At 49.5% G+C, this 24179-nt stretch overlaps 1 protein-coding gene across 3 annotated transcripts in view; it reads right to left on the reverse strand.

Annotated features, from left to right (window-relative positions):
* Window positions 1-17733, reverse strand: part of TAF4 (TATA-box binding protein associated factor 4) — a 50601-nt gene extending 32868 nt beyond the window's left edge. The window contains exons 1-2 of one of the 3 annotated variants that reach the window (XM_069952819.1): window positions 17593-17733; window positions 12990-13922 (exon numbers count right to left, since the gene is read on the reverse strand). In XM_069952819.1, coding sequence (XP_069808920.1) covers window positions 12990-13922; window positions 17593-17698 — 1039 coding nt within the window. In that variant the 5' untranslated portion in view covers window positions 17699-17733. Of the gene's footprint in view, window positions 1-12989; window positions 13923-14676; window positions 15561-17592 lie in introns of those variants that run through there. The other 2 variants (XM_069952817.1, XM_069952818.1) reach the window with 2 other exon arrangements.
* Between the last annotated feature and the right edge of the window lie 6446 nt (window positions 17734-24179).

A 24179-nucleotide genomic window follows, 5' to 3' on the forward strand; every position in this document is an offset into this window, starting at 1 on the left:
GGGTGCAGTGAGCATATGGACCCCACTGGTGATGGGCACAAATGTGGAACAATGTGACGCAAAAGTAAAAAATTTCATTTTTTCACTTTCATGGCACAAATGTGCCCGTCATCAAGGGGTCCATATCCTCGGTGCACCCCTTGTTAGATTCCTTGAGGGGTGCAGTTTCCAGAATGGGGTCACTTGTGGGGGGTTTCCAGTGTTTTGGCAGCACGAGGGCTCTGTAAATGCGACATGGCGTTCATCATCCATTCTAGCCAAATCCAACCTCCAAAATCCAAATGGCGCTCCTTCCCTTCGGAGGCTTGCCCTGCGCCCACATGGCGCTTTATGTCCACATGTGGGGTATTTTCGGACTCAAGGGAAATTGCTCTACACATTTTGTTTTTTCCCCCTCTTTTAACCCCTTGTGAAAATGATAAATTCAAGGCTAAACCAACATTATAGTGTAAAAAATGTAATATTTCATTTTCACGCCACATTGTTCCACATTTGTGCCCGTCACCAGTGGGGTCCATATGCTCACTACACCCCTTGTTACATTCCTTGAGGGGTGTAGTTTCCATAATGGGGTCACTTGTGGGGGGTTTCAACTGTCTTGGCAACACAGAGGCCTTTTGAATGCAACATGGCCCCTCGAAATCCATTCCATCCAAATCCAGCCTTCAAAAACCAAATGGCGCTCCTTCCCTTCGGAGGCTTACCCTGCACCCGCACGGCGCTTTATGTCCACATGTGGGGTATTTCCGTACTCCGCTACACATTTAGTGTTTTTTTTTATCTTTTAGCCCCTTGTGAAAATGAAAAAATCATGACAAGATTAATGATTTAGATTAAAAATTTTACAAAAATTACACTAAATGTTGGTCTTGATTTTTTCCATTTCCACAAGGGGTTAAAAAAGAAAATGAACACAAAACGTGTAGAGTAATTTCCCCTGAGTACGAAAATACCCCACATGTGGGCATAATGTGCCATATGGGCACAGGGCAAGCCACCAAAGGGACAGAGTGCCATTTAGAGGCTGGAATGGAGGATGGAGGCCATGTCGCAATTACAAAGCTCCTGTGCTGCCAGGTCAGTAGAAACCCCCGACAAGTGACCCCATTCTGGAAACTACACCCCATAAGGAATCTAACAAGGGGTGCAGTGAGGATATGGACCCCACCGGTGACGGGCACTTACGTAGAACATGTGCCGAGAAAATAAAAAATACAATTTTTTTCATTTTCACGTCCCAAATGTGGCCGTCACCAGGGGGCCATATCCCCGCTGCCCCCCTTGTTAGATTCCTTATGGGGTGTAGTTTCCAGAATGGGATCACTTGTGGGGGGTTTCTACTGTCCAGGCCGCACAGAGGCTTTGTAATTGCATCATGGCAAGTCTCTAATGGGAATGGCGGCCATACCTATTTAGCTGGGGAAAAGGGACAATTCTAATTTATTTGGGGGTATTAGGCCAATTATTAGTTTATAAGGTTGGAAATGACAGGTGTCCATCAAACTCAACCTGTGTTGATCCAGAGGAAGGCAAAAACCCCTTGTGAGGCAGACGACAGTAGCCTCATCACTGGGGAAAAATTCCTTCCCGACTCCATATTGGCGATCAGAATAATCCCTGGATCAACGTGACCCCTGAAATAGGAATAAGGGACAGAATTTAGATAATGTGGAACCCCAATGACGTGTGGTACGCCTTGAAGCGATCCTGTATGCAGAGGCCGGGGTGATCAGGACAGGTGTCACACTGGAAAATGGTGTCCTTCCTGATCCCCCTGTTACGCCACACACTGCACTTCTTCTGGGGTCTCCCTTTCTCCAGTGTGGGGGACGTCACCTGGAAAATGTTGTCCTGGTGCGATACGGGGTCCTTCATATCCAGAAGCACTGGGTCCGCTCCATGGCTGCTAAATATTAGGGCGCTATTACTACTTCTGATTTGTTCGGATCGTGCCGCAAGCTACAGGGCAGCGAGGGACCGGAAGAGGGGGTGCTGGTATAAAAGTTATCCCCGTACAGGTGGTGACCTTTATCCAGCAGTAGGAAGATCAGTTCCCGGACGATCTTCCCACTTGTTCCGAGGATGGGGGGGTAGGGGGCATCTGGGTGCTGGATTCGGGTGTCCCTTCCTACATACACTCTAAGGGTACGTGCACACTGCGGAATCGCGACAGATAACCCTTCGTGCATTCCGCAGTTGGCACCCGCCGGCTGACTGATGCAGGCGCACGTCTCCACACGTGTCATAGACTCCATTCTATGCACGGGCGGATTCCGCTCTCCGTCCAACGTATTCATTCTTTGGATGGACGACGGAATCCACCCGTGCATAGAATGGAGTCTATGACACGAATAGAGACATGCGCCCGCATCAGTCCGCCGGCGGGTGCCAGCTGCAGAATGCACGAAGAGTTATCCTTTGCCATTCCGCAGTGTGCACGTACCCTAAATCTGTAAGAGTACCCAGAGGTACGCTCACAGAGTTTGTAGAATTTCACGCCATACCGCCATCTCTTATTGGGACGGTACTGGCGGAAAAGACGTGTCTGGGGGGCAGCGTACGCTACGCTACCCCCCAGACACGTCACTGGATGATGAGGATGAATGGAGGAAAGAAGGATTCCCCCATTCATCCTCACTGGCTGTTTTGGTGTCGGAGGCAATAACGTATCCCTCTGACGCCGAAAACACCCTGGGGGCCATCTTTATACGGGGATTGGTATATGGGGTATGTAGTGGTGTAGTGTCAAACTTTATTCAATGTAGTGTGGTGTAATGTAGTGTTTTTTACGTGTTTTTTTACAGTAAGAATAAAAAAAAAAAACTACGCCAACAAAGGAGTTGCTGATAAATGCCGCACTTATGTGCGGCACTTATCAGCAGACCGTGGCAGTAGAATATAGAAAAAAAAACACCCTACGCCAAAAAGGAGGAGTTGCTGATTAGCAGCGCACTTTCGTGCGATGCTGATCAACACTCAGCGGCGATAGGGTGCAGAAAATAGAAGAAAAAAAATTTGGAAAAAAAAAAAAACTTTTTCTACATTCTGAACATCCCTGTAGCTGCTGATAAGTATTACACATATCAGCCGCTAGAGGGCAGCAGAGCGCAAAATCCGGAAAATCACGAGGCTGGAGCCGAAAATAGCCGAAAGAAGCCGATGGGGACCGCCGGAAAGACCCGAAGACGCGCCGGAAAGACGGAGGACGCCGCAAACCCGGAAGACGCCGATCAGGACCCCGGGACAGGTGAGTAATGTACAAATACCTGCTCTGGACCTCTCAGCTACCTAGCTGAGGGGTCCAGGGCAGGTATTTATTATTTTGCTGGACTCTGATCGCCGTGCCACCGGCCCGATCGCCGTGAACGGCCGGCCGTCCGTTCACGGCGATCGGGCCGGTGGCACAGTGACCACCATTACTTTTTACAGTAATGGCGGTCGGTGCCGTCCTCGGACAGCACCGACCGCCATTTTTTTCCGGGTCATCGGGTCAGCGATGACCCGGAAAGGTTCCGATCGCCGCTATTGGCTGATCTGAATTGATCAGCCTATAGCGGCGATCGTAAGCACGGGGGTGTTAACCACACCCCCCGTGCAGAGAAGCTATGATGGCCTGCTATGATTTATAGCAGGCCATCTTCCCCGATCGCTGTGTGCGAACACGCAGCGATCGGGGAAACATCGGGCGTAAATTTACGCCCTGATGCGCTAAGTACCAGGGCGCGAGGGCGTAAGTTTACGCCCGATGTCGTTAAGGGGTTAAGACAATAGAAAAACAGAACTTAACGGGAACATGTCATCTAAATTTTCTTTAGCTCAGAGTCAGATACTAATACTAAAAGTTGTTATTTTACTCTGATCTGTTTCTATTTTCTGACTGTAATTTATTTTATTTTACTTTGTTATGGGGGCTGCCATCTTGCATGGGCTGTTCTTCTTAACAGCATTTATTGACATTTTTACAGCACGACTCATGGACATAGACCACAATAGACAGATGAATGTGAAACATTACTGAGCACGCTCTGTGACCTGTGAAGAGGTTACTCCACAGGGAGCTGCAATTGTCACCGCTTTTTACTAGTGTCACATCTCGCTGCAATGCTGTACACATCTCTTTACAGCAGCCTCCTCTTATCAACACAGACACAACAAGTCTCAGTTTAGTTTTAGCCCCAGTGGTGAGAATGAAAACTGCAAGATCTCAGGATTATTTTATATTATAGATAGAAAAATGGAAAATTAGAAAAAAAATGTCACCAAAATTCTTTAAAAAATATGTTTAACATTATTAAATGTTAAAAACATTTAAACAATGGTTTTCTGATGACTCATTCCTTTTAAAACAAATGTACTACTTTGCTTACTCAATAACTTTTTTTTATACTACCTGTTGCCCTTTAACACTGCCAGATTCCCACAATATGTGCCGTTTCTTTACGTGCACTTCAGCCCGCACTATGCACTGGACGTAGAGATATCCCCGTCCCTCGGTGAGGCGCCTCAATCAGCATCACGTCTGGCCACGTCACCGAGGGGAGGGGACTGTACACTGCAGGGCCTGGGCCCACCTCCAGTGCATACAGCAGGTCAAAATGGACATAAAGAAAACAGCGCTGATCACAGGAACCAGGCAGCATTTTCAAAAATGGACTGCACCACCATGATTTTCTAAAAAAAAAAAAAAAAAACTTTAGAGTGTGTTTACAACATTTATGGGGGTGGATGAATCTGAAAGTTCACATGTTCTCAATGATGATGATTCCTTTAATGCAGTGCTTCTCTCCACAGGCATAAAGATGCCTGGGCCTCACCAGACTGACCAAGAGGATGCTGGGGCCTCACCATCTGTGGTAGAAGTCCAAGCAAAAACTATTGCTCAGTCTACCCTTCATGTGTCTCCTAACCTCTATATAACATTAAGTAAGTACAAAATGAGTCAATGTTCCTAAACCAGAGACTGTTGCAGTCAGGGAAAGGACTGTGCAGCTTATAGTAACTTTTGTAAAAACTTCCTCCCTACCTGCCCCTCACCAGCACCTAGGGGGCGCCTCACAGTTTGAGAAGCACTGCTTTAATGTATAGGCCATAAGCTTTCCTGGCTAATACAGTAAATGGGCACTGTGAGCACAATACGGGAAGCACCTTACCTGTGTAATACCAGGTATCAAATGCAAACACCAAGTCAAGTGTGAACCTCTGGCCAGTGTTCCCCAACATATTGATCCCTCCCCCCCTCAATGCTGTTATAAAACTACAACTCCCAGTCTGCAGTCACTCCATGGAGCCCTGGACCTGAGCTTGTGGCTCTCCAGCTGTTAATACAGGATTCCCTGACAGTCTCCGGCCCAGAGCTGTAACAGCTGAAGAGCCACAGGATGGGGACCGCTGCTCTATTCTAGCATTTCAGGGTCTCTATATACTAACATCAGCTTGGATTACATTTACTGTTGTGTTACAGACAGATCTCACACATGGTATCACTTACTAGTAGTACAGTGTAATACCCATCACCTGACTTTATAATCTGTATATAGTAAATAGCCAGCGGGGAGCTACAGGTGATAAATAGAGAGGCCCGATAGAAATGTTAATACACAACACCCGGAGTGTAGGCATACTATGATGGATTAGCATTTGTTCTTTCCATCCTAAACACACACACATTATATAATATATATATTATATACATACACACACACGCACACCATGAAGTCAGTGTTAAAGGGGTAGTACACAAAAAAAAACGTTTTTGTAATTTACTTCTATTAAAAAAATCTAGTGTAACTATCATTTGTAGTAAATGGGATGCACGCTGGTTGGTCCACAATCCCACGTGGTCAGAGTAATGCTACGTTTACACGTAACGATTATCGGGCGAATTTTCGCGATAACGATCGCATTGAGTGATAATTGTTCCGTGTAAATGCAGCGAACGATCAAGCAATTAGCTAAAAATAGTTCATTTTGATCTTTGAACATGTTAATAAATCGTCGTTGATCATTCGCAAAGAAAATCGCAGATCGTTCCGCGTAAACAGTCGTTCACTGATTTTACCTATGTGCGACATAGGCTTAATCGATCGCAAAACGATTTTTCTGTACAATATATCGTTCCATCTAAATGCTGATCATTATAAAAAAAAAAAATCATTACTTCAAAATCCATACCTGGCTTTGGCTTAACAAAATCGGTGAGATTAATCTGTTGGTGTAATAGGACCCTTAGGGTGCCTTTTACACAGAGAGATTTATCTGACAGATCTTTGAAGCCAAAATCAGGAACAGACTAGAAACAGAGAACAGGTCAAAGGAAAGACTACCCTCTTTTCAAATCCATTTCTGGCTTTGGCTTCAAAAATCTGTCAGATAAATCTCTCTGTGTAAAGGCACCCTAAGGGTCCTATTACACCAACAGATTAATCTCACAAATTCTGTTAAGCCAAAGCCAGGAACGGATTTTAAAAGAGGAGAAATCTCATTCTTTCCTTTATGACCTGTTCTCTGTTTATAGTCTGTTCCTGGCTTTGGCTTCAAAAATCTGTCAGCTAAATTGGTCAGACATCTGTTGGTGTAATAGGGCCCTTACTATCAAATACTTGACAAAGGCTCAATGTGAGCCGAAACTACGGATTGTATCCTTGATCTTTAAATATAGTTTGAAAAGTATTCCACTTGGATGCTGTTGGACTCTTGATATCATAGTGACATGTCGTAAGTGTGTATCAGTGGGGGTCTGGGTGCTGAGAAGCTAGAATGATTGCAGATTGCTAGAATGAAGGGGCAGAAGCGCTCAGCAGAGCACAATCTGCCCCATTTATCTCTGCTATACAGAGTTGAATTCTGTAGACTGCGAGTATGAGCAGTCTACAGAATTATAATGGGAGCCTATGGAACTTCTGGCCGGAAGTTCCTTACGCTCCATTATAATTCAGTTATACTGCAGTTACAGTGGACATGAAGGTGCTGAGCGCTTCTGCCCCTTTATTCTAGCAATCAGCTGGGGTCTTAGCACCCGCACCTCTACCGATACGCACTTCTGACATGTTGCTATGTTACGCTTTAAGGGTTCCAGTAGTTATCAGCTGCTGTATGTCCTGCAGGAAGTGGTATTCTTTCCAGTCTGGAGAGCAGGAGAGGTTTTCTATGGGTATTTGGTACTGCTCTGGACAGTTCCTGGCATAGACAAAGGTGGCAGCAGAGAGCACTGTGTCAGAGTGGAGTAAATACACCACTTCCGGCAGGACATATCTGAAAGATTTGAAATAGAAAAAAACTTTTGATTAATTACCCTTAAACATATCCATTTCTTTCTGTTCCAAAAGGATAAATATTTGCATGTTGCACATAAACATTGTGTAAAGTAGCACAAAGATTTACACCGTTTAGCTCCCAGCATCACAAAGATACATAATGCCGCGAGTTCCGCATTACGGTCCGTAGTACATCTTCCATGCACGGACCATGCAAATGCCCACTTTGCCAACTCAGCCTATACACGACTTGTATAGAAAGTCTATGGGACTAACTCCTGGTACAGCACAAAAACGCCGGGAGCAGCACCTATGAAGCCCCGTCATCCAAAGTTTTGATGTGTCTGCCACATGTTAATATCATTCACATACAAATGTTATGTGTATATTTAGTATTGAAAAATTGGATTGAAAATGATGAAAATGCAGAAATTTTTTCTTATAATACTAAGAAAAATTTCCCAAGAATCCCCTGGTAGGGTTCAACTAAGTTGAGCATTCTCTATTAGGCCTGAAATAGTCCATAGAGGGGTTCTTCTGAACTCTTACACTGAGGTCCTATCCTTAGAATATACCATTAATGTCTGATTAGTGAGGTCCGACTCCTAGAACTGGCGGTGATCAGGCCGCAGTGCTTTTGTGAGTGCTGTGGCCCCTCTGTACACCCAATCACCTCAATGGAATGACTCACATTCAGTAGCACGTTGACTTCAATGGAATGAGCTGATATACAAGGTACAGCTGCTGCAGTTGTATGAAGCTGGGCCTGGTAAGTGATGGCAATGCCACAGAGTTTACACAGCAAACTGTGGCCGTAGAAAACTGACACGGCCGCAGTGAACAATGGTTGTAGTGCACCTGTGTGTGAGCATTATGGCCGTTGTTGCATTGAAAGCTTTGTCCAATGCAGCACCAAAAACTACGGCGATAGATTTCCGTATTTTTTACGCTGTGTGAACACAGCCTTAAAGCGAGGGCTGAATGGACATCGCTAACGATTATCGAGCAGTGTAATAGACTAAGTATAGGCCCTTATGGTCCTTAAGGCCCTATTCCACGGAACGATTATCGTTCATAAACTCGCTCCAACGACCGCTAGTTAACGATCACTAAACGATTTTTTTTTAGCAAACGATAATACATAACATACGTGGGAATGTGAACGATATATGCAGTGTAACGATTATTTTGTGGTCGTTACATGGTCGTTTAAAACGTTCGCCGGGCCGATCATGACCACACGACACACCTACTTATTTTAAACCTTTTTACAAACGACTGAAAGATTTCTAATTTTACGAACCGATTAGCGAATTATCTTTCAAAGACCAACAATTTTTTTTCGCCATGCTGAAAAACAATTTCGAACGACCCACCAACGATTTCGCCTTTGTCGTTCGCTCGTTTACAGCTATTCCACGGAACGTTCCGTGGAATAGGGCCTTTATGCGGAGCGATTATCAATCAAATCTGCAGGATAACAATAGCATTTGAGCGATTATCTGCTTGTTCAAATACAGATAACAATCAGCGACAAGCAAGAAGTCGTTAATCGCGGTCTTTCAACGTGTTCTCAAATTATAGCTGGCCATTGTTTTTTCCAAACAGTCTTTCACAGATTCAGCCTGCCGTGTTAGATGGCCTTAAGCGATCCTAAAAATGATGTTTTAGAACGGTTTGGTTTGAAAACCAAATCGTCACTTCAAGATCGTTAAACGACCAATTGAGCGATTTATCGCTCAATGTATAAGGGCCATGGTCTATGGTCTCCAAACAAACCTACAATTCCCAGATGATATGTAGGCCTGCAGCAGGGGGAGATCACAGGCTACAAGTCTCACAGTCACTCAAGAATATACAGAACAAATTTGGGGTCTGTACAGGTGCCTTGAGGCAGGTAGCTAAGGCTCTAATGTGATGCTGGTGAGGAGCTTTTTGGGGTGATGTCTATGGCATGTTTATATGCTCAGACCGGTTGGCATCTGGAGTCATCAGACTGGCTCACCACCCTCATATAATGGGTAGAAGCTATATTAGTCAGGATATGTAATCAAACACTATGAGGCTGAACAGGTTTGGATGTCATGGAGGGTTCAAAATACAATGTTGTTTTTTATATGCAGGATGGATGTAGCAGAGCTGAATATATGACTGGAGGGCCTTCCTTTGTAAGGCTATGTTCATACAATGTAAGAGACCAGCCGTTCCGTGATCCGGCCAGGTCACAGAACAGTCGGTCGCAGAAAAGATCATCCCGGCCGGTACGGCAGTGCGCATCCATGCGCGCCCGCATTAGAACTCCCCACTGCACACAATGGAGCGTGCGGCCAGAGCCGCTCGCTCCACAGTGCGCACTGACAGGGTTTTCTGCAGATGCTATTCAATGAATAGCGGCCACAGAAAACTGACATGTCAGTTGTTTGCGGCACCTCTAGGAATCCCGGCCAGAGCGTATACCAAGTGTAAACACTCTGGCAAGGATCCCATAGACAGCAAGGTAAGGTATATTTCCGTAATATCACGGTCGTTGTTCCAATGTGCAACAACGGCCCTAGTTTTACAAAAATATACGTAGTGTGAACATAGCCTAACACTGTAAAAACCAAGTCCCCTTTTACCCATCAGTATAATGCAGTTTGTAATTATGGATCAGTAATTGTGGACAGTATAGAACCCATTCATTACTATGGTCCGCTCCCTGTACTCACATCCTTATTGGTCACTGATCCATGCCACAAAAAACACTGACAAGCCATTGTATGACCCATATTTGAGGCAGACTCACTTATAGACATTAGTGGCTCTGTGCATATCATAGACAGCTTATGGGTTGATGTCCATAACATCCACAATCTACAGATCCATTGCCTGCCCTTCCCTTTCTTTTCACATGTATGCATGTGTATGACAGACTAAAAACCAAAACTGATGTGTGCAATAGACCCCTATGTTGCGAAGCCAAAGCCAGGAATGGAAATGAAAAGAGAATTAATCTCAGTCTTTCCTTTATGACCTGCTCTGTCCTGTTTACAGTCTTTTTCCTGGCTTTGCCTTCAAAAATCTGTCAGATCTCTCTGTGTAAATCACCATAAGTCCTTGCTGCTTGTGGGATAAAACCACTATAAGGGTTCGTGCACACTACGGAATATGCGCAAAGACTTCAAGCAGATTCTGCTTGAAGTTCTGTCTGTCCCATAGACTCAATGATATTTGCTGGCGAATTCCGCCACCCGTCCAAAGAATTGACATGACAATTCTTTTGATGGACTGCAGAATTCATTTTTTTTAGGTTCCTGCAGTATCCACTTGATTCAGTGTAGTAGTAGTGAAGACCCCTGTCTGCAGGTGTATAAAGCCCCATAGACACTGAATAGAGCAGTGGCTGGACATACACACTGCCGCTCCATTCAGTTGGGGGGGCTTTCTGTGGTTACCCCCTATCCAAGAGAACCTCAGGCTCTGCAGCTGTTGTAAAGCTACAATTCCCATCATGCCTACACAGCTGCCCAGGCATGATGTAGTTCTGTAAACAGGTTGAAGGTTCCCCATCCCTGCCTAATCCTAGGGATAACTTTTAATCAGATGCCTTAGAACACCATTAACCACAATGGGACCTAATGCCTTTGGGCCACAGATAAGCACCTAGGCTGGAACTATACTCTCTCCGTTATTGGGTAAAGCCCATTTACTGTGTCAGGGAAAGGTCCGGCAACTTTCTAATACATTTGGAGTTACTCACTATTTTATTTCTGCTTGTTGTCAGTTAAGGGGAAGATGCTGAGAACCTGGACAGACTGAATGCTTCTCCATGCGTAATAAGTCTGGACATCTCATTTCTATTAGACTGGATGCACAATGACCTTATACAAGTCACACTTTGTGCTGGAAGTTTATCTATAGTATATTGTGAGTGGTTTTTCAACTCCAGGGCTCACCAAATGTTGCAGAACTACAGCTTCCAGGATGTTCGCACAGCTGCATGCTTGCTGGTAGTTGTAGTTTTGCAACAGCCTGAGAGCAGCAGGTTGGAGACCACTGGGGTGTGTGACTGCACCATGTCTACATAACACAGCACAAGGCTTGTGAGGCAGATGCATCCTCTTAATGGCACAGATCTATCAATGACCCAGAAAAGAAGTAAATGACAACCTTACAGTCACAACATCATTTTAGGGCAGGGATGGGGAACCTTCCACCCTCCACCTACAAAACTACAATCCCATCATGTCTGAACCAAAGCTACAGTATTGGTTGTCAAGGCATGATGGGAATAGTAGTTTTGCAACAGCTGGAGGGTGGAAGGTTCTCCATCGTTTATATATTATATATATTGGCTAGATACTGCAACAACATGATGTTAGTGGGACCCAATAAAAAGATGTGTATTTAGACAAACCTAATCTGTACATAACCCCCCTATACAACTCCGCCTCTTCTATGCTTTAAAAAAAAATAATAATAGTCTCCTAACAAAAAAACAAAAAAATCTAACTTTCAATTACACCTTGTCTGAAAGCTTCTCTCCCATTTACAGTTCTGTTTGCTGGCAGTGAATAGCAACTTTGTTGTCCGCATGCAGAGAGGTGAAACCTTATCCTAGCTTCCAATCACAGCCAAGTACACTACAAACTAGGCCAACATTCCCCAACCTGTTGCTGTCAGGGCATGATGGGAGCTGTAGTTTGCTGGAGAGCCACAGGTTGGGAAACAATAGCCTATAGGCTCTCTGGACATCACACACCTGTTTTGGAGGATCTGATATGAGCCTCAGTCACAGATTCTGCCAAAAATATAGTCTAACAAAAATTAAGTGTGTACTGTAAAATACTGTATACCACGATGTGATCCCATCAGAGAGTTCATTTGGGCACATCACTGCCTTGTGTAAACTATGACGGAGAAGATATATATATATATATATATATATATATATATATATATATATAAAAATAAACACACAGTATACAGTTGTATCCAAGAATGATACATTGTGGACAGGAAAGAGCTGTGTTTACAGCGCAGGGGATAGCGTACGATTGTAGCAAACTCTTATGAGGAGTTTAATAAGAATGATGCCAATCACTTACAGCAAGCACAGAATATAGTATATATTAGAGAAGTGCAAAACCTTTCATGTATACTACTTATGACAATATAACTAGAGCACCACAATACATATTGCAGATACTTGTATACAGCTCAGGACTACAGATACTACTACAGATACTACAACAGGTCCTATACTGTACATCAGACATAACGTTACAACTTGCAACAAACTATATAGCACCCAAGTGACATTTGAAGTCTGCAGCTTTATTCGTTCCTGCACTAAAGAAGCAACAATGCCTGACGCTTACATGATCACAATATAACCCCGACAATCCATGGATCAAGCTGGAACGCGTTCACAGGGAGGAGAAAGGGTTAACCAAGGAGCAGGGTGTAGAAGGGGGGAGGTTAGATGACCTCGTACACAGGGGGCACACAGGGTCACTAGACGGGACTCAGGGCACACCAGGTAACCCGCACTACAATGCATCCACACAGTGTGACTTTCTCAGCCCTGATCCCCGTGCACAGAGGGACGTACCGCTGCTCTGCCAAGCTGACAGGAGTGATTGGTCCCAGACACAGCATCACATGCAGCAACATCAACACAACTCAAAGAGGAGAGAAAGCCGGGGACCAGGGAAACTTCTGCCAGGCAAACACACACACACAGCTTGCTCTTACCTGGGGGTAGCTGAAAGTTTTGGATGTTGGTTGGGTTTGGAGGCTGTGGCACCCGTGGCGCCAACATTGGAGGTGCGATAGTTGCCCTGATGCCACCAGCTGGTGCTGCTGTAGGAGTCCTTGGCAAGCTTGGAGGCACAGTGCTGACTGTCGCTTTGCCCATCGCCACAGGAGTGCCAGGTGCTGAAGCTGCCCCTCCAGGAACCGGGTGCCCCGCTTGCATAGTCTGTCCTATAACCATGTTTCCAGGGTTAGGCTGGCTCTGCTGAGGAGTCTGAATAATGGTTTTGGGGGACTCCGACTTGATCACCTGGCTCGAGGCCGGGCTGGGCTGGCTATTGATTTGCAAAGGAACCCCGCCACCAGGGGTCGGCAAAGGGGAATTGATCACAGTATTGCTTCCATTCTGGGTGGCTGGAACTCCCTGATGCACCAGAGGTCTGACCAGCGCTACAGTAGTGGGAACACCTGCCATGCCCGTGGGCTGCGCAGCTGCCCCAGCAGTCGATGCAGAGGAGGAGGAGATGACAGAAGCCGCCACATTAGTAGTGGCAAGATATGAAGTCTGAATCACTGTGTTGGCCCCTGCTGCGTTGACACCACCCTTGGTGACGGGAGCGGGGCCGTTATTCACCAGATTTACGCCTGGCGCAGGATTACTGTTCCCCTGAAATGCGGTAGGGTGTCCGCCAGGTCCATGAGAGTTTATTACCACATTACTCCCGTTCATGGTCTGCAGGGCCGCAGTCTTGCCGTTCCCCGAGCCGTGGTTTGGCAGAGCAGTCGCTATGGTGCCAAGGACTCCAGCTTTGGCCTGACTCAGCGCTCCCGGGGCTTCAGATCCAGCGGATTGGACTCCGTCCGGTTGCTGCGGCACGCTCTGGGGTCGGCTGTTGTTAATGACACCTCCTTGGACTCCTGGTACTGTGGCTCCTATGGGGAAGGAAGAGAAAAAGGTGACACATTGAAGCAAAGCAGGAGGCATCACCTGGTGGCATGCAACCTATCATATACTCTTATCCCCGTTTAACCTGCAGACTCACAGGTTGGGTCACTCTACAGAAGAGAATGCTAAAGACTTTCAAGGCATGCTGGGAGTTGTAGTTTTGCAATAGAGTGCCTAGGGTTAGTAAACACTGATCTATTTCAGCCTACAGCTGGCACCTAGGTATCAAGATACTGGTGCTGCGCCCAACCATATGGCCGACCCAAGGACAACGCAAAAACATGGCGGCAACTGGCAAAGCGCTTAAGAGGTAACGAGCGTCACATGACCCTGACCGTTGCAGTCACATGACCCTGGCTGACACATAACCTTTTTAGGAATCACGATTGGAATAAACCATTGCGATGCTGCTATTGCGCGGGTCAGACCATGTGACCCATTGCATCTGTGTAGTTTTGAGCACAGCTGCCCCCCTCAGAAGCCACTGGGGTCATCTACAGCCCTGAATGTCCCCAGATCACCCCCCCCAGGGTGACTGTACACACACCCAGTGCCCCCCAGACAACCCAAGTACTTCACTGACCCCTTAAAGGCTGCCAGACACCCCAGAGAGTCACGTGGGTAACAGGTGACCCCATCGCCAGACTTTGCCCCCCAGCAGTGACAGCAGGCAGGTCCCAGGCACCCCCTGCCTGCCCTCTGCTGCCCCCAGCCCTCCAACACACTGCCCCCCTGGCTCACCCGTCTTGGGCATCTCGGGGGAGATTCCTAGCTTCGTCTCTGGCTGCACCCCGGCACTGGCTGCTGCCCCTACCCCAGGGCTGGCAACATGGTTGGCTAGGGCCTGGCTGCGGACCTCGGGGGGGCCCGGGTGCGGCTGCTGCGGGTGGTGGTGGTGATGGTGGTGGTGGGTTGCGGCTGCCAGCTGGGACTCCAATGAGCCCACCAGATCACTGACCACTTTCTCGTCCACGTCCGTGTTGAAGAAATCATCCAGCAGATCCGAACCCGCCGCCATCTTTACTCCGCCGCTCAACTCCAGGAGGGCAGCGGCGCTTTGCGCCTGCGCGGCTGGCCGACCACGTCACGACAAGCGAACGCCCTCATTGGCCGGCGCCACCCTATATAAAGCGTGGGCAAATGGCTGCAAGCAGTATTTGGTGTTCCAAGAGGGAAAGAAGCGGAGCTCCCGGGGTGACATCGGGCGCACTACACGGCGGCGGCCCGGGCTAACACAACCATGTACAAGCCGAGGCTGGGGGCCAGGGGTACGGCACCCGGAGAGCTCGGGGGGAGGGGGCGCTCGGCTCTTTGTCTCTGCTAATTCAAAATGGCTGCGGGTGAGCGCCCGGCTGAAGGGCGTTACACCGGCGGGAGACTGCGGGTCTCCCCGGCAGACCGTGCTACGGACTAGGGACAGAAGCCCGCTCTCCTGTCATACACACCCAGCCTCCGGGGGCGGAGATAGGGGGGCGGTGTGTACAGACGCGGGACACCGGGGGCGGGCGGGAGGCCGGGAGGGGGGGCGCAGGGCTGCCGGGGCCGTCACTCTATTTCCGGGTATTGAGGTAACAGCGTCCGACAGCAGGTGCGGGGTCAGCGCGGGAGGCGCCCGCTCACCATAGGGAGCCCCCCCGCTGTGCCCGCTCACCATAGGGAGCCCCCCCGCTGTGCCCGCTCACCATAGGGAGCCCCCCCGCTGTGCCCGCTCACCATAGGGAGCCCCCCCTGCTGTGCCCGCTCACCATAGGGAGGGCCCCCTGCTGTGCCCGCTCACCATAGGGAGGGGGCCCCCCCCTGCTGTGCCCGCTCACCATAGGGAGGGGGCCCCCCCGCTGTGCCCGCTCACCATAGGGAGCCCCCCCGCTGTGCCCGCTCACCATAGGGAGCCCCCCCTGCTGTGCCCGCTCACCATAGGGAGGGCCCCCTGCTGTGCCCGCTCACCATAGGGAGGGGGCCCCCCCCTGCTGTGCCCGCTCACCATAGGGAGGGGGCCCCCCTGCTGTGCCCGCTCACCATAGGGAGGGGGCCCCCCTGCTGTGCCCGCTCACCATAGGGAGGGGGCCCCCCTGCTGTGCCCGCTCACCATAGGGAGGGGGCCCCCCTGCTGTGCCCGCTCACCATAGGGAGGGAGCCCCCCCTGCTGTGCCCGCTCACCATAGGGAGGCCCCCCTGCTGTGCCCGCTCACCATAGGGAGGCCCCCCCCTGCTGTGCCCGCTCACCATAGGGAGCCCCCCCTGCTGTGCCCGCTCACCATAGGGAGGCCCCCCTGCTGTGCCCGCTCACCATAGGGAGGCCCCCCTGCTGTGCCCGCTCACCATAGGGAGGCCCCCCTGCTGTGCCCGCTCACCATAGGGAGGCCCCCCCTGCTGTGCCCGCTCACCATAGGGAGGCCCCCCTGCTGTGCCCGCTCACCATAGGGAGGCCCCCCTGCTGTGCCCGCTCACCATAGGGAGGGGGCCCCCCTGCTGTACCCGCTCACCATAGGGAGGGGGCCCCCCTGCTGTACCCGCTCACCATAGGGAGGGGGCCCCCCTGCTGTACCCGCTCACCATAGGGAGGGGGCCCCCCTGCTGTACCCGCTCACCATAGGGAGGGGGCCCCCCCCCCCTGCTGTGCCCGCTCACCATAGGGAGGGGGCCCCCCTGCTGTACCCGCTCACCATAGGGAGGGGGCCCCCCTGCTGTACCCGCTCACCATAGGGAGGGGGCCCCCCTGCTGTACCCGCTCACCATAGGGAGGGGGCCCCCCCCCTGCTGTACCCGCTCACCATAGGGAGGGGGCCCCCCCCCTGCTGTGCCCGCTCACCATAGGGAGCCCCCCCTGCTGTGCCCACTCACCATAGGGAGCCCCCCCTGCTGTGCCCGCTCACCATAGGGAGGGGGCCCCCCCTGCTGTGCCCGCTCACCATAGGGAGGGGGCCCCCCCTGCTGTGCCCGCTCACCATAGGGAGGGGGCCCCCCCTGCTGTGCCCGCTCACCATAGGGAGGGGGCCCCCCTGCTGTGCCCGCTCACTATAGGGAGCCCCCCCTGCTGTGCCCGCTCACCATAGGGAGGGGGCCCCCCTGCTGTGCCCGCTCACCATAGGTGGGGCTCCCCCTGCTGTGCCCGCTCACCGTGGTGGGGGGCTCCCCCTGCTGTGCCTGCTCACCGTGGTGGGGGGCTCCCCCTGCTGTGCCTGCTCACCGTGGTGGGGGGCTCCCCCTGCTGTGCCCGCTCACTGTGGTGGGGGGCTCCCCCTGCTGTGCCCGCTCACTGTGGTGGGGGGCTCCCCCTGCTGTGCCCGCTCACCATCTGTGGGGCTCCCCCTGCTGTGCCCGCTCACCATAGGTGGTGGGGGGCTCCCCCTGCTGTGCCCGCTCAACAGGAGGGGTGCCTGCTCACTCCAAGGGGGATGCCAACTGCTGTGCACGCTCACTCCAATAGGGGCGCCAACTGCTCTGACTCTGGGGGGAGGGGGGGGACATGATGCCTACTATGTCCACTCAACCCAAGAGGGAGCGCCATCCGCTCTGCCCACTCACCCCAGGGGGTGGAGCCACCTGCTCTATCCCATCACCTCAATTGGGCACAAACTGCGCTGCCTGCTCACCGCAGGGGGAGGTGCCACCTGCTCTGCCCACTGCCCTCGGGGCATGCCGCCTCTGCCCACTCACCGCGGGCACTTGGTCCCAGACTAGAGTAAAAGTTAAAGTTTTTGTAGTCTGTTTGTGTACTGTATGATTTTTCATCTGTGGTCGGTGAATGGGCTCTGGTGAACATCTGACCCTGTACTAGTGATGCCCGACCTGGCTCCACGGCACATGCACAACTGTAATAACTACGTTTAACTGCCCTGGTGCCCAGACTGCTGTCATTCCCATCATGCCCTGACAACCTCTGGTGTGCAAAGTTCTTCTTCCTGTCATCCTTGGACTACATCTGGCTTAAAAACTTCAACTACTATCCAGCACGAACAGTCTGACAGTCCCTTTATACGGTGATAGCCTTCAGTTTGCAAAACTAGAACTCTAAAAGCCCTATTACGTGGGCTGATCAGGAGGAGCAAGCGAGCACCAAGCTGCTGCCTCTCCTATTACACAATTTTTCAACATGTTGGAAGACAAGGTTCAGCCGACATCGTCCATGTCTGGTGATTGTTCTTTTAACTAGAGATGAGCGAATTTACAGTAATAACGAAGCAAATTGCTTTGTTAGCTCAGTAATTGGCTTATCAGCTGGCTGTCTTTGAAGTCCGTGCTGCTTTGCCCCAGGGGCCTGAAAAAGCTGGATCCAGTCCTTGGAGAAGGTTCCTAGGACTGGAGTCAACTTTTCCTAAGAACCTCGGAGTGGAGCAGTACCGACTTTTTACAGGGAGCAGGCTGATAAGCCAACTGCTGAGCTAACAAAATGATTTGCTTTGTTACTGTAAATTTGCTCATGTGTACTTTTGACCCCAGCTATAACCAAGCAGTTATTGGCTGTAAGTGACGATGGTCGCTTGGTGTGTAATAGGGCATTAATTGTAAGGGCATTAATTGTAATGCCTCATTCTTAAGTCTGTAGCCTATAATTGTGGACTGTATTATGAAAGTGTGTCAGTACTGCTCTGTACTTCACAGACCATTACATAGAAAATAGCGATTCGTGTTGCAAATTCAGGTCCACTGTAGGACCTGACCTCTTTTTTTTTTGTGGCACCGGTCACAGCCCTGTACACACCTATGGAAATGGAAATGTGGCCATTGTAAATCTTTTGGGCCCATGTTCTGGCCACAGTTGCGGACAGAACTAGGGATGTGTGACTAGGACCTTAGTATGAAAGAGAAGCTTTTAGCCTTGTGTGAGTTGTAGTTTTGTAACTGGTTGGGAGTCTCAGCAGGGCCGTTTCTAGGGCCAGGTGAGCAAGGGCACCGCTAGGGGGCGTCCTTCAAAAAGGGAGGAAGCAGGGAGAATTAAAAAAAAAAAAAGTAAAAGTTACCTGTTCTTGTGCCCTGTAGCGCCAATACTGGGTCCAGCTGACAGCCGCCAGAGTTCTGCAGCTTCACCAGCTGCTATGTCATGTACCTGAGTGATTGCCCACCCAGCCTATCCCTGGCTACAACAATCTCTGGTTTATGAACATTATTGACTCACGGGTGGGTTTGGCCAACTCCTTTACCTCAATCCCTCCTCTCACCTTTGAAGTACGTTCCATCCGTATCTATTCCCCCTCTAACCTCCAAGTGACCATCATCTACCGACCCCAAAGCTCCGCAACAATCTTCAATGACCAATTCAGCACTTGGCTGTTGCAATTCTTTACAGATATTACCATCATCATGGGTGACTTCAACATCCACATCAACACTTCCCAAACAGCTTCCTCCAAACTCCTATCACTAACCTCCTCCTTTGGCCTCACACAGTGGTCTTCTATGGCCAGTCACAAAAAGGGTCCTCACACTGGACCTCATCTTATTCCACGTCTGACCTCACTATTACACCTCTCCACATCTCTGACCATAACCTCCTAATATTCTCATATCTCTCTTACTCAACTGCCGCACCCAGTCCAGAACTTTGCCCACCTTCCCAGAAACCATAGACACCTTTAAAGGGGAACTCCGGGTAGAGGTAGAAGAAAATGAAACTTCTGCAGAAGCATAAAGCATTACTTAACTATCTATCCCAGTTTTGAAACTACCAAAATCCATTTGTTTTGGGGGTTTTGTTCTGTTTTGTGTTTCTGTACTTCCTGGTTTATCAGTTGTGCACAGTACTACAGGTTCCAGAATGCAATGCTTTCCCTCAGCTGTTCCATCACAGTCCCCCACCCTGCCTAGTCCCCGCCCAAAGATGTTGCAGAACATCTAGGCTGTGTACACACATTGCACTTTCATTGTGTTACTGAATTATTTGCAGTACTTTATCATTTCATTGTGTTCCCACACAGCACGCTGTATTCTCTACCTCCGGGAAGGCAACAATCAGCAGACATCGTTCATGTCAGCTGATCGTTCATGTCGTTTGTTTTTCAAACATGTGGAATAGGAGCGGTGGCAGCAGACTGCCGCTATCCTCTATGGGCTGCCCAGACGATCTAGCAATCACCCGGGCAGCTCCCCGCAACCCACTTGCAATTACATGCTGCGGCAGCGAGCGGGGAACAAGAAGTTCTGGAACAAAACTTTCAAAACAAGACTTTCAGACATATAGGGAAGCACTCCTCATCTCTGAAGAGGACTTTGCCACCTACTTTAAAGAAAATATTGATTACATCAGATAAATTTTCACCTTACAGTGCCCTCAGCTCTCCCTCATACCTATTCAGTACTTTTCCCCACCAAAGGCCGTATTCCACACGGCTGCAGCGAACGGGGGGGAAGGACTGCTCGGGTGATTGCTGATAGTCTGGGCAGCCCATAGGATATAGTCGTTTGTCTTTCAACATGCTGAAAGAAAAAACGACTTCAACGATCAACCGACATGAACGATGTTGGCTGATCCTTGCGTCCTATTCCACAGGATGATTATCGGCCAAAATCATTCCGTGGAATAGGGCCTTAAGCCACCTCTTCCCCACCACTGAAGAACGCCTCTCCAAACTACACATGACACCTCGGCACCTGCGCACTTGACCCAATACCAGCCCACCTTGTCTCCAACCTTTTCTTAGCATTTGTCCCTAAACTAACTCATCTTTTCAATCTATTACTAACTACTGACACCTTCACATCTCCATATAAACATGCAACCATCACACTTATCATTAAAAAGTCGTCCCTTGACCCTACCTCCTTATCCACCTACCGGCCCATCTCACTTCTCCCCTTTGCCTCAAAACTCTTGGAACAACATGTCCAATTTGCTCCACAGAAACTGCCCTCAGCAAAGTGTCCAATGACCTGCTAACCACCAAGCCTCATGCCAATACTCTGTGCTTTTTCTCCTTGATCTATCTTCTGGCTTCAACACAGTTGACCATTCCCTCCTCCTACAATTCTTTCATCCCTTGGTGTCAATAGCTCAGCCCTCTCCTGGATCTCCTCTTATCTCTCCAACGGCACTTTCAGTTTCTCCCACACTACCTCCTCCCCTCGCCCCCTCACTGTTGGTGTCCACCAAGGCTCTGTCCTCGGGCCTCTTCTCTTCTCTATACCTTTGGCCTAGGACACATCATAGAATCTCACGGCTTCAAGTACCACCTCTATGCCGATGACACACAGATCTACCTCTCTGGTCTGGGTGTCACCTCTCTGCTATCCAGGATTCCACAGTGTCTTATCAGCTGTATATTCTCCTCCCGCTTTCTAAAGCTCAACATGAAAAAAAAAACAGAACTAATCATCTTTCCCCCATCTCGCTCCACCCCTCCATTTAATCTCCCAATCACAATGGCTGCACTCTGTCCCCTGCCCCCCAAGTCTGCTGTCTTGGGGTCAACTTTGACCTTTGACTCTGCCCTGTCTTTTAAACTGCACATTCAGGCCCTGACCACCTCCTGTCGCCTTCAACTCAAACATTTCCAAAATCCGCTCTTTTCCACAAAACTGCTGGTACATGCTCTCATCATCTCTCACTTGGACTACTGTAACATCCTCCTCTCTGGCCTTCCATCAAACACCCTTGCTCCCCTCCAGTCGATCCTTAAAGTGACTGTACCACCAGGCCCAGGCTGAAGCACTGGAGGCGGAAGAAACCCCAGCCCCTCCATGATGTGACTCCATTAGAATCAATGGAACCCTATCATAGAGGGGCTAGAGTTTTCTCACACTAAGGGTGGGTCGGTCCGCCTCCAGTGCTTCAGCCTGGGCCTGGTGGTACAGTCACTTTAACTCTGCTGCCTGACTAATCCACCTTTCCCCTCGCTTTGCCTCTGCCTCTCCCCTCTGCCAATCCCTTCCCTGGCTCCCCATTGCCTAACAAATTAATTTTAAAGGGGTAGTGCAGCGTTCAACATTTATTTACTAAATAACACACATTACAAAGTTATACAACTTTGTAATGTCTTATTTAAGTGAATAGCCCCCTTCCCCGTGTTCCCCCCACCCCGGAAGTGTGGTGCATTATACTCACTGACCCCGGCCGCCATCTTGGGTCGACAGAGTAATCTTCGGAAGGCCGGCCGGACCGCTCCAGCCATCCCTTATGCTGTCCCCCCTCTGCTGTGTCATCAGCCGCGCAGTTGATGGCACGGCAGAGGGAGGGCGGCTGGTGCGGTTCGGCCGGCCTCCCAAAGATGACGTCAACCCAAGATGGCGGCTGGGGTTGACAGCAATTGAGTCAGTATAATGCACCACACTTCCGGGGTGGGGGGAACACGGGGAAGGGGACCATTCACTTAAATAACACCCATTAAAAAGTTGTATTCCTTTGTAATGTATGTTAATTAGTGAATAAATTTTAAACGCTGCACTACCCCTTTAAATTATTAACCGTGACATCACAATCTGTCCCTTCTGTATATCTCTGACCTGATATCCCGCTACAGTCCCTCACGCAACCTTCAATCTCTCAACGACCTCCATTTGTGTTTCCCCTTGTTTGTCTTTATCTCACACAGCCACCTCCAAGATATTGCCCGAGCCTTTCCCACATTCCGGAACTCACTACCCTGACACATCTGGCTTTCATCCACCATCAAGACCTTCAACAGTAACCCGAAAACCCATCAAAGGAACCAATCACCTAAAAAACACCTGTTATGCTATGGGAATGTACTGTAGCAGCACCCGGCATACTTCCTAAACATGCTTTTACACCCCCTCCCCCCTCCCTGTAATAAACAACCCAAAAACTTACTTTATAAACATGGCACCCTGTATGTAAGTTGCCCCCAAGTAATCATCTGGGCGGTGAGCCGCCGGCAAGTAGTCACTGTCCCCTGGGTGTTCCGGAGTGGTAATCACACCCTTCTGGGCCTGATTAGACTGCATAATTGTGGTGACGTCTCTGAAAGGGACACCACCCCTCACATCGACGCGTCTATGTTCTTGCTGCGCTGCACTTGCGCAGTACAGCGGGTCCACTCTGGGCCGTGCACAGGTGCAGAATAGCCTAGTCACAGGCAGGGTCCTCTCTCCTCATGTACCAGTCTGCCACGTACCTTCATGTAATGTGTTTTGATCTTGTAATGTTCCTGTTTGTTAACCCCTATAGCTTGTACGAGGGGGTGCTGATAAGCCTTCGGCTTCACCCAGAAAGAAACGAGATAGGAAGATAAAACTTTACATTTATTCCACATACTCTCCACTGATGTCACACACTTCTTACATCGGAATTCCAAGTTCTGTAAACCCTGCAAAAAGAAGGATTTTGGTTGTGCCCCAAACCAGTCATCTGTAGCAGCCATGTCATCTGAAATGGTGTGAGATTTGGTACCATTGAGGTGTTCCTTCAGGTTTGGAAACAGATGATAGTTGGGGGGAGCTAGATCTGGTGAATGAGGCAGGTGGTCATCCAGCTGGAAGCCTAGCGCCACCAGTTTTGCCTCGGTCGCTTGTGCAGTGTGCGTGGAGTCATTGTTTTGCAAGAACAAGATTCCTTTGGAGAACTTGTTGCACCTTTTGGACCTCAGAGCTGCCTTCAATTGGTCCTAAAGTTCAAAATACCTTGCATTGATGGTGAAATCATTTTGAAGGTAGTCCACTATCAACATACCCTCCGTATCCCAGAACACAGACGCCATCACCTTAATGACTGACTTTTACACCCTGAACTTCTTTGGACCAGGAGAACCACTGTGCCTCCACTCTTTTGACTGCTCCTTAAGGCCCTATTCCACGGAACGATTATCGTCCGTATTCGGCTGATATCGGCCGCTACGGACGATAATCGTCCCGTGGAATAGAGTGCAACGATCAGCCAACATCGTTCATGTCGGCTGATCGTTGTAGTCGCTTGTTTTTCAACATGTTGAAAAACAAGCGACTGATATAGCAGCTATCTGCTGCCGTCGCTCCGTTGAATAGGAGTGTCGGCAGTAGACGCTGCTGTATCCTATGGGCTGCCCGGACGATCAGCGATCACCCGGGCAGCCTCCCCGCCGCCCCCTCCCGCACTCAACTGCTCGCTGCAGCCGCGTTGAATAGCGGGGGCAGCGAGCGTGGAACGAGGAGCAAACAAGCGCTGAGAGCGCTCGTTTGCTCCTCTTAACGACCCGTGTAATAGGCCCTTTAGTTTCAGGGTCATAGAAATAAATCCAGGTCTCATCCATAGCGACCAGTTGATCCATGAAGTCCTTATCAGTCCGGAAACGCTGACAAATGGACTGGGAAGTTTT

The sequence above is a fragment of the Dendropsophus ebraccatus genome, chromosome 14, assembly GCF_027789765.1.
Source record: "Dendropsophus ebraccatus isolate aDenEbr1 chromosome 14, aDenEbr1.pat, whole genome shotgun sequence".
Taxonomy (NCBI): Eukaryota; Metazoa; Chordata; class Amphibia; order Anura; family Hylidae; genus Dendropsophus; species Dendropsophus ebraccatus.